Source organism: Quercus suber, unplaced genomic scaffold (assembly GCF_002906115.3).
Source record: "Quercus suber isolate HL8 unplaced genomic scaffold, Cork oak 2.0 scaffold_669, whole genome shotgun sequence".
In the NCBI taxonomy this organism is placed as follows: Eukaryota; Viridiplantae; Streptophyta; class Magnoliopsida; order Fagales; family Fagaceae; genus Quercus; species Quercus suber.
In genome coordinates, this window is record NW_027070110.1 from 240,088 (window position 1) to 251,252 (window position 11,165).

Genomic DNA, 11,165 nt, shown 5'->3' on the forward strand with positions numbered 1-11,165 from the left:
AGCATAGCAAAAGTGCAGTGTCAATGACGTTTGTGTGCTTCGGCATAGCAAAATTGGAATGTCAAATATCAATGGGTATTTCTTTCCTCTCTCTCTCATATACCCATGCAAGATATTCTAAATAAAAGAAAAATATGCAAAGAAAATAAAAAGCAAAAAGATTAAAAATGCTTTTAAATATGATTGTAAGCGTGTATTCTAGGAGATATGGGAGTTATAGGATGTACCTCGAAAGTGATAGTCCCTATCAAACAGTTATGATTGTGTGTAAGTTAAAGTGATTTTCTCATATCTCAAATCGTCATAACATGTATGCACTTATGCAATCTTAAGATGTTTTTCACACACAACACAAAATATTCTTTGCTACTCTTGATACATGTATAGGTATAATGTGATTTGGCCATCACAAGGTTTTACATGTGCTAATGTATGCTTACTAATCTGTCTTGACTTGTTTTTGAAATATAAAATTGGTTAGATTTGTTGTGTGTGTGTGTGTGTGTGTGTGTGTGTGTTTAGGATCCATGTGCTTAAAATTCTTGTTGAGAGATGTTTTTGAAAATCTAATATGTTGATTGGATCATTAGTTGAGTTGCATGCCGGATTGCATTCATGTCTATGTTTTTCTTTTCTCGAAAAAATGTTTTCAAAAGCTGGCTCGACACCTCCTCGACACCTCATCGATACCTAGATATCTGTCGAGCTTCTCAAGCTTTTTCTTATCGTAATCTCGACACCTCTTCAACAGCTGGTGGATCGATCGAGAAAGTTCCTGGACTCTCGATAGCTTCTCGACACCTGGTGGATCGATCAAGATTTCTTAATCGTGTCTGATGATTTCTTCCTCGATACCTCTCGACAGACTGATCCATCGACGTTATGTTTTCTTGACACCTGTCTCAATACCCCTCAACACCTCTATTGTCGAGATTTAGTGAGGATCTATATAAGCTCCTCGTGCGATCCAGAACTCATTTCTTTTTTCTCGATCTCTCTCGATCTGTCCGTGGCTATTTCTCTCCCAAACATCTTTCTCTCTCCCTAAACCTCTTTCTTAAGGTTTCTTTAAGCTTTCTCAAGTTTTTCCTTCACTTGGTAAGCTTCTAATCTCTCATTCTTCATGCATTTCATGTTTTTGAAACCTAAATTTTGGGGTTTTTGAAAATTTGAGGTTTTTCAAAATTGATGAGTTATTGTTGAAATTTTGGGATGAGTTTTCATTTAAATGTGTTTAAAATCTCATACATTGCAACACATTTGCATTAAATGGTATTTTCATGCATTTAGATGTGTGTAATATGTTTGTGTGCTAGTAGGATTGGATTGGCTGAGCCCATGATGCTTATTACTTTGCATGTCACATGCTTATGCATTTTTATGCATACGTACTCTCTTTTCAATATACTTGATATATTTGAAATTTTTTGGGGCTTTTCTGATTATCTCCTTCTCTCCCTCTCTCTTTATTGTTTACGTTAGTCATGTCTATGGCACCTAAATGTAAGTCTGCTCCGTCCCAAAACCCTCTTCATTTCGGGGCATCATCTTCTTCTAATCCTACTCCTTCTCACATTCGGTTCCATGACGAGGATGCCCGAAAGGACTACTCGGAGAACTTTTCTCGATGAGTTGTTCATTTGGAACATCGAGTCATTTTGGCGAATGTCACTGACACTAACCTTCCCGATGTCATTCACAATCGAGGATGGGAGTCACTGTGTGACATCTCAGTCACTTGTCCTCTCGTGCTTATTCAGGAGTTTTACTCTAACATGCACAGGATTGATTCTTTAATACCTCTCTTTCATAATCACATTTGAGGTACGCGCATTGCTATCACACTGTAACTTGTTGCGGATGTGCTTCGTGTCCCGAGGTTAAAGCATCCTGACTACCCTAGTTATAAGCGTCTGAGGACTATGTCCAAAGACGAGATGATGTCTGCTTTTTGTGAGCACCCATCTGTTTGGGGTGAGCATCAGTTTACACCATGTCGGCCTTTTACTAAAGGTCCTAGATTCATGAACATGGTGATGACTTTTGTTTTGCACCCACTCTCTCACTATAACTCTATCACAAAGTCTCATGCTCGATTTTTGCTTTCTTTATTAGAGCACATCACTATAGATTTTTCTTCACATTTTATTCTTTCCATCATAGATGTGTTTAGGGATACGGCTACCCATGATAAGCTCATTTTTCCTTTAGCTATCACGCGGATTCTACGCCACTTTTCTATTCCTATTCCCTCTTCTGATCACTTTTTTGTCATATGTGCCATAGACGCCGCTATCGTTAAACGTAGCGAGGTGCAGTTTAGATCTCGGCAGTCGGATTCAGCTACTCCTCCCACTCCTTCTACTCCATCCACATCCGCTCCCTCCTCTTCTCAGAGTGGAATGACTCTAGAGGACATCATGGCGTAGCTTCAATGCATGGATGCTTGCCTTGATACACTCTCTACTGAGTTGTATCAGGTGAATGTTCGTGTTAGCTGTATTGCTAGGCAGTAGACGACCATGGGTGGTTTTGCTTCTGAGGCTTCTTCTCCACCACCTCATGTAACTTCTGATTCTGTAGCTAAGGATGATGATGGCAATGACAATGACGATGACGATGATGCTTCTGATGATGATGGAGATGCTAGCTCTACCGATGAGATGTCTACTTGACACTCTTACCCTTTGTCACTCGTGACAAAAATGGGGAGTAGTTTTGGGATATGAGAGTAATCATTCTTAGGGAGAGAGTTAGTATAAGACCATTTTGTTGGGGGGAGTGTTATTGATATGAGAAATGTAGTGAGGATATGATGTATCTTTTCTTTTCTTTCTTTTATAGATACATTGATCTTGTACATTGGGTCTTGTGACCATTTTTACACATACATTGTACTTATCTTCTTTATATGTGGATGTATGTTTCTTTCACCTATCTTTACATGTGTTGTTTCTTTTCTCTCTTTATACTTATATTTCTTATGCTTGTATGCAATCTATTATTTCTGTTTCACACTAAGATGCCTTAATAAGTTTTGTTTAAAGTGTTTCAGAAATACAGGTTGTCAAAGTTTACTTGCCATAAACTCTTTACTTGTAAAGTTTTTCAAGAGTTTGTGTTAGGATAGATTTTATTGTATTAAAAAAGTGAATATGAGTTGAGTGATTTATGACTTCTTTCATATGTTCATTTGTTAGCTGTGGTTTTGTCACGGATAGCCAAAGGGGGAGATTGTTAAAACATATGTGGTTCACATGTTAAGAACATATGTCATGATTTTATGTAATTGGCTAATCCTTTGACAAAACGCATTTTACTTGTATTTGGGTAGATCTAGGATGTGTTTAAATACTTCAAGGAACTATGTTTCAAGATCAAGTGTTGAAGCCTTCAAGTCTGTCCAAGATTCAAGCTGAAAAGTGTCTATCATTAAATCTCGACAACTAGCATCTATCGAGACCCGTAGAGCTGTTCAGCCTCATGGCTCAACAGCAGCTCGACAGATAAGGTATCTGTCGAGGTTTATGAAAAATAGAATTTCAGTTCTGTTTTGACTCTAATCTGTGTTTATGTGTTTGGGCCTTCTTTTCTCTTAACCCTAGACATATAAAAGGATTGTTTTAAAGGCCGTCAAAGAGTACACAAGTTGCACAAGCATTGAGCAAAGTCTGTTCAAGCAATTTGTGACCGAAGACAAAGTTTTTCCTTAGTTCATCTCTTCTGAAGAAGTTTCTATGTATAGGCACCTTTGGGTTTTGTGACCAAGCATCTTCTTAATCTTCATCATGGATAAACTAAAGAACTTTGTAGCCAACAACTCTTTCTAGTTGGTGATTGAAGTCGCGTACTAGGATCCACGCAATTGGTTAGTCACGTACTTTGGAGCCGTGCATCAAAAAGGGGAAATTGTCACTATAGAACAAGTCTAATTGGGTATTGGAGTAAGGGTTCAACTGTAGGTTTGTAAGGTACTTGGGATTCCTTTACTTGTAACCGCTTATTGTGATAATAGTGAAATTTTGAGAGTGGTGACCTGAAAATCACCCAATGGGGTTTTTGCCGCCAGGTTTTCCCCATTTATAAACAAATCACTGTGTTATTTATTTTTCGTTGCATTATTAGTGTATTGGTGATTTGTTTATGCTACCACGCGTTTGCATGTTAATTAACTTAATTAATTCACTTGGCTAAATTAATTGGTTAATTCATCACAAAGGATTGATTCGTTTTTGGCCTATCACCCTAAGAACATGGGGAATGATGCAATAAGCAAGGACCTTCTCCAGATTTCAAAATCACCGTTCGTAAGGAGAATTGATAGAGCCAGGCTTCCCCATCGCTTTATACAGCCTACGTTTACCATTTATAATGAGAGAACTGACCCTGTGGAGCATGTAAGTCATTTTAATCAGAGGATGGCTATTCATTTTAGGAATAAGGCTCTTATATGCAAGGTGTTTCCCTCCAGCCTCGAGCATGTCGCTATGAGGTGGTTTGATGGCTTGGAGGAAGGTTCGATAAGATCTTTTGAAGAGTTAACCAGAGCATTTGGAGCGAGGTTTGTAACGTACAATAGAGTTCCCAAGCCTTTGGACTCATTATTATCCATGGCAATGAGGGAGAGGAAACTCTTAAGACCTACTCAGATAGGTACTAGGAAACGTTTAATGAAATAGACGGAGATTTTGAGGATATGGCCATAAGGACCTTTAAGGTTGGGCTTCCAACAAAGCATGATTTGAGGAAATCATTAACAATGAAACCTACTTATAGTATTCGTCAACTTATGGACCGCATCGATGAGCATAAACGGGTCAAAGAAGATCAAACCCAACGAAAGGGCAAGGCTAAGGTCTTCCCTGAAATAAGGGATCCTCGAGCAGGAGGATATAATCATAACTGACCCAGGAGGGATTTTGTTAATCAATCATCGAGGGTTAGTGCTCAGATGGTCAGCTCGGTGTTTAAGGAACCAGTGTATCAGATTCTCAAGAAGATAAAGAATGAGTCATACTATAAGTGGCCCAATAAGATGAGGGGAGACCCGTCCAAGTGAAACCAAAGTCTCTATTGTCACTATCACTAGGAGAGGGGCCATACAACTAAGGATTGAAGAACTTTGCATGACCATTTGGGTCAGTTAATGAAGGCGGCGAAGTTGAAGCAGTTTTTGCATCAGCTTGCAAGGCAGACAAGATAGGCCAAAGAAGGTATCAGAGAGACGTTGCTCCTCGGCCAACCCTGGGTACAATTAACATAATTTTTGCCATGCCCAGGAGTGATGTTGGCTTGTACTTTGGGATCATGTATGTAGCTTCAAGCCTAGAGCTGAAGGACCAAGCTCAAGAGTCTAAGAGGGCTAAGTTGCAGTTTTCACCAATCTTAGGCTTCTCTGAAAAGGATAAAGAGGGGACTTTCCAACCCCATGATGATGCCCTAGTGGTAACCCTTCAGATCGGGGGATATGATGTAAAAAAGGTCCTTATGGACTAGGGAAGCGGAGCTGAGATTATGTATCCAGATTTGTATAAGGGGTTGAATCTCAATCCCCAGGATCTAGAGAAGTATGATTCACCTTTGGTTGGGTTTGATGGAAGAACTGTAATCCCTCGGGAAATGATCAAGCTACCCTTGCAAGCTAGGAACGAGGAGGTCAAAGTTAATTTTATTGTGGTTGAGACCTATTCCCCTTATACAGCTATTTCGGCGAGGCCCTGGCTCATGCCATGGGGACAATGTCATTTACTCTGCATTTGAAGGTCAAGTATCTCATGTGGGGACAAGTTAGAGAATTAGTTGGAAGTCAAGCAGTGGCTAGACAATGTTTAGTGGCTGCTATTAGGCAAAACTTACTAGATAAAGCTCCAGTTGGGGAAAATGAGAGCCCATAGCAATTGACTAGCCCCGAGGAAGGGCTTAGGGCTGAGTCACAAGGACTGTTCTCTGAAGAATTAGAGAGAGTTATGATCGATCAGACGAGGAGAAGTATTTTCAGTTTGGGGCTCAGCTGCCCCCTATGGAGAAAGGAGAGCTCTTGGATTTTTTGAAGAGTAACATGGATGTCTCCGCATGGAGTGCCTATGAGACACTAGGGATTGACCTTGAGTTTATCTATCATCAGTTGAATGTAAACTCTAGTGTTGTACCAAGAAGGCAACCACCCAGGCGCTCCTTGAAGAAGCATGCTGAGGCAGTAAAGGAAGAGGTGAACAAACTTAAGCAAGCTGGAGCAATCAAAGAAGCTTTTTATCCAGATTGGTTGGCTAATACTGTGGTGGTAAAGAAGAAGAACAGGAAATGGTGCCTATGTGTTGATTTCACGGATCTGAACAAAACATGCTCGAAGGATCCTTTCCCCGTTCCTAGAATTGATCAGCTAGTGAATGCTATGGTTGGACATCCTTGGATGAGTTTCTTGGATTCTAGTATATTTGTGTATTTGTGTATAAGAAACCAATCCTCAGACAAACTTGGGGAGGGCACTATTCTTGGAAACCACCTGAATTACATCTCTCTATTATATTGAGTTCTTCGGCCTTAGACATAAGCTTAATTTTGAATTGCACCTGAATTGTTTTCCCACTCTCTATAGAAATTCTGTTGTTTGGGCTTGGTCTGAAGGACAAGGCATCATTGTTCTTAGTGGGCTTGGGCCTTCATTTTTTGAGTACTTACAAGGGCAAAATCTTGTTTTTATTTGTTTTAATTATTTTTCACATGTAATTTGATTTTGTTTGACTCTGTTTTAGGTTAATAAAGTATGTTTGATTATTTTCTACGTTTGTGTAAGTATTTTTTGCCATATTTAGTTTATTTAATATCTTTTCCTTGTGTGTTTATATTTAATTGGCAACTTGCCACGTTTAATTTATTTTATTTTTTTCTTTTTATATTGTGATCTTTAACATGTTGTGTGTGTTATTTCCTTAAGTGTGTGATGTATGTTAAGTGTGTGATGTATGTTTAGGTTAAGAATTAGGGCTCTCTTAATAAACTCTTTAATTAAATATGACCTAGCAACACATAATGGAAACCAGCCCACAAGTCGGGCAGTCTTAGGTGCTTAACACCTTCCCAAGTTATACCCAAACTCCGGACCCATAATCTGGTATGTGGACCCATGTATGTAAGTGATTGGGCCAAAAGGTCCAATATGTTTCCTAGACTTAATCCCGGTGGTGACTCCACTTTTCTCCGCCACGGTCCACTCTATCAGGGCATACTCTCCTTTGCGCCCACAACAACTCTCTCTTCTCGGCTCCAGCCCATGGGAAATCGGATTGTGGGCATCGCCATTAAGGTGAGATTGGATTCGTAGGCATCGGCGTGGAGATTGGATTCATGGGCATCATAGGTGAGATTGGATTCGTGGGTTTGGGTTGTTGGATTTGTGATTTGTGATTTGTGAGGTGAGATTGGATTTGTGGTTTTGTGACTTATGGCTTGCTAGGTTTTGGTATGGTGGGTGGGTTTTTGTTGGTTGTGATATGGGTTTGAACTTTGTGGTGGTCGGATTTGTGGGTTTGGTCATGCTCAATGGTGTCGCCGTCAATGTGCTACATTGGCGTTCTGGGTTGGTGTTATGGGTTCATGGGTACGGTGGTGGGTTAAGCCATGCTCGATGGTGTGGCTGAGGGTCTTAGTTGAAATTAGATTTTCCCTCTTCTCTCACTCTCATGGGTTTATGGTTGGGTTGATTTTGGAATGGGTCATAGAGGGTTCATGGTAGTTAAAGTTTTTTGGGTTGTTTTTCCTCCGGTGGTGGTGACTGGCCATGGCCAGTTGCTGGTTGCTGGGGTTGGTGGTAGAGACTCATCTTCAACAGGTTTGGCTGTAAGTTGCTGGGGTTGGTTGCTATTCGTATCCACTAGATGTGGCTTTTTTTTTTTTTATGGTTTTAATTTGCAAGGATGTGGTTTTAGGTGGTTCTAATTGCCAATTTTGGGTGGTTCCCATTTGTAGGGGTATACTATTTAATTTTATTGTTTATATTATTTTAATGTGATGAATGTTAAAATAAAACTCTTGATTTTGGGTATATTGTAAAGTGGGTTGTTAAAATAGATAAAATAACTTTTTGAGTTGTTAAAAGCTAAATTTTTTAGATGTTTTGCTATGAATACTCTTAGTTAACAGTTGTTGAGGGCAGAAAAGTTTTTCCTTCCAACAAATAAGATTTGTGTTGGGTTAGGGGCCTAAACTGAAACTCAACGATGGGCTCGAGGCATGGCCCAAAGGCTATCGATGAAGATTCGAAGAACTCACTTTATTTTATGCCTTGGGCTTAGGTTGAGACTAACAAGAATGGCCCATAAACAATTCCTATAGTAGACACATCATTATGATTAAAAAGCATACTGTAAGAAATAGCCTAGCAGTAAAATGTTTCTGCAGAAAATAGCTCAGCGGTAAAATGACCCAGCGGTAAAGTGAGACAAAACAGAATAAACCTCCAGCTGTTAGCTATTTCACAAATTAAGGAAAGTGTCTATATTTTCAAACTCATCATCTGTTAGCTCTGGAGAAGAGTCTTCTAATACGATAATATGAGGAAAAAATTCTATAATAACAGTTACATCATAATCTTTAATAGTAAATGAATAAGTAAATATCATGGGCTCCATTATAACAAATAATGAGGAAAACTTAGTATGAGATGAAGGGAGAGAGAGATATTCCAGCAAGTGCAGCAAGATAATTATGGTGCCAAGGTGTATGCTCATGGATATGGTATGAGTAGTGAGTAATGAGAGACATTTCAGGCAATATGAGTAGTGAGAGAGAGTGTTTTGTGAAGCTGTTGGGACTTTCTACTAGGGGTAGCTGAGTGTTTTTAAGTAGAGGTATGAGGGGTGTTTTTGAACTAGGAATTGGAGAACTCAGTTTCTATGCTTGAAGAAGAGAGCTCAGTGACTCAGAACTTTGCTAAGGTTTAAAAAAGACTAAAACAGAGAAGTTAAGGAAGACTTCTTCTCTCTTGGTGTATATCTTAGCTTGGTGAAGAATTAATGGAGAGCTCCTTTTATAGTTGGGTTTTAGGGGGTAATTAGCAAATAATATTTGCTAAATCTTCCTCAATCTCCAGAAAATCCTTAGAGAATCGTTCCTAGGATCCTGGCCAAGAGTGGTAAGCTTAGCTTTTAGAATTTTCTTGCTGTTTTGGGTAATAACAGCTAGGATTCTGACTTAGCATTAAATATTGATTTGTCCTCAACTAATGGGATTAAGGCATATGTTAGGCTAATGATCTTGGTTTTGCTGCTGCTAGAATCAGAGCTCTCTAGGACAGATTGTATCACCCCAAGCTAGGTGTCAATCTTGGAGCCCTATGCTGGGAACTCTACTAGGATCCCTTTGGTGCCCTCCAAACCACATTTCCCTAAGTTTCCCCATTTGAGGTTCATGTGCTTGGTCCATGAACTGGAGAGTACACGTTTTTGGCATGAAAATGAACTGATTTTCGGTTGTTCCAAGAGCTTCCATAGTCTGGTTATGGCCGCCCTTAGTCTTAAAATGAATGGTTAGAGAAGAAAGGAGATACAGCTGGCTGAAGCTTCCCAACTTTTTGTCATGTCACCTCAGCTTTATTTCACATGAGAATGATAAAAATGAGCTTGGCAAGGAAGGGTTTAACCCCTACTGAACATGTGTCCCTCTTCTGATTTGATTGGACAAGTTGGAGCTAATGGTGAAGGGCTCCAGTTGTCAAGTTGTACTGAAGTTTGACTAGATAGCTCACATGAGCCTTAGTTGCTGGGATTTGTATATGAGCTGAGCTAACTCAACTAGGCTTTATAGTTGAGCTTCTTTGGGCTTGGTCATCCCTACAAAAATGAATGGCTTTGCCATGGGTAATATACATGAGCTTTTGTAGTTAGTTGATTATGGGAAAATAAGCATAGTTCCCATGAATTTTGTAAAAGAAATATTTTTGAGAGATGAGTACTTTAGCATATGTAAAATAAGTGCCAAAATAATATTGGGCTTTTAGAAATAGTTGCCAAAATAATATTTGGACTTTGTGAAAATAGTGTCAGATTATTATTTAGGCTTTATGAAAATAGTGTCAAATTAGTATTTGGGCTTTGTAAAATAATTTGAGATTTTGTAAAAATATTGTCATGTAGCAACGGGTTTAGTAAGAATGTCGTGTAGCAATGAGCTTTGTAAAGGTGTCGTGTAAGCAACGGACTTTGTAAAGGTGACGTGTAGCAATGAGCTTTATAAGAGAGTTTTGTTGGGCTTTTGGGCTTTGCCCACAAGTTAAATGATTTTGGGTTTTTTTTTTTTTTTTTTTTTACACAAGTTAAATGATTTGGGGTTTTTTTTTTTTTTTTTTTTTTGGGAGATAGTGTAATTTTGTGGCCCAATTTTAGTAGTAATGTGATAAGTATTTTTTATGGAAAATCTAAGTTGGATAATATGTGGGATACAATGGGTAATATTTGTGACAGGACCCAAAGTAATTTATGGGGCTTATATAGGAAATATTTGTGGGAGCCCAAGTTGGGCAACAATGTGGGAAATATTTATGTGGGCTCAGAATAGCTTATGAGCCTGTGTGGGTATATATTTTGTGAGTGGGCTAATGAAATTAGGGCCCGAAAATTTGTACCTCAACAACAGTATGCTATCTTCTCTTTTTGATAATGCATATGTAATCTTCTTCTTCTTTTCTTTTTTTGGTTAACAATATGCTATTTTCTCTACCAAACAGAAATCAAATATGAGATTCTAAAAATCCAAATCGAAGCCAAATGATAATATCACTAAACAACATTACGTGATCCTAAAATATGCAATAAGAAACTTTTAATGTTGAATACAAGGTGACTCTCTTTTTTCCCCAAAATTTTTGTTTTTGCAAAAAAAAAAAAAAAAATACTAAAAACCTTTATCTAAAATTATTTAGTTATGTAGCTCATTATGGAAATCGAGTTTAGCAAACTCAAGTTCCATTTGAGTAAACTTTTTTTTAGGGAACTCAAGTTCCACTTCAAAAATTGCAGAGAGAGGAGAGATTGAGGTTTTTATTTTGAACTAAGTGTTTGATGGAACTTGATTTTATCAAATTCGAGTTTCGCATGTGATATTTTATTTTAAAATATCACATCAAACAATTCACATGAATGCCTATCTACTTGAAACTCGAGTTTGTAAAG

General features: G+C 38.5%; 1 protein-coding gene across 1 annotated transcript; it reads left to right on the top strand.

Annotated features, from left to right (window-relative positions):
- The first annotated feature begins 6,019 nt into the window (after window positions 1-6,019).
- On the top strand, window positions 6,020-6,529 carry LOC112024736 (uncharacterized). Its single transcript, XM_024057371.1, has one exon. It carries the CDS (start codon window positions 6,020-6,022, stop codon window positions 6,527-6,529), a length of 510 nt encoding a protein of 169 aa, XP_023913139.1.
- Window positions 6,530-11,165: the final 4,636 nt, after the last annotated feature.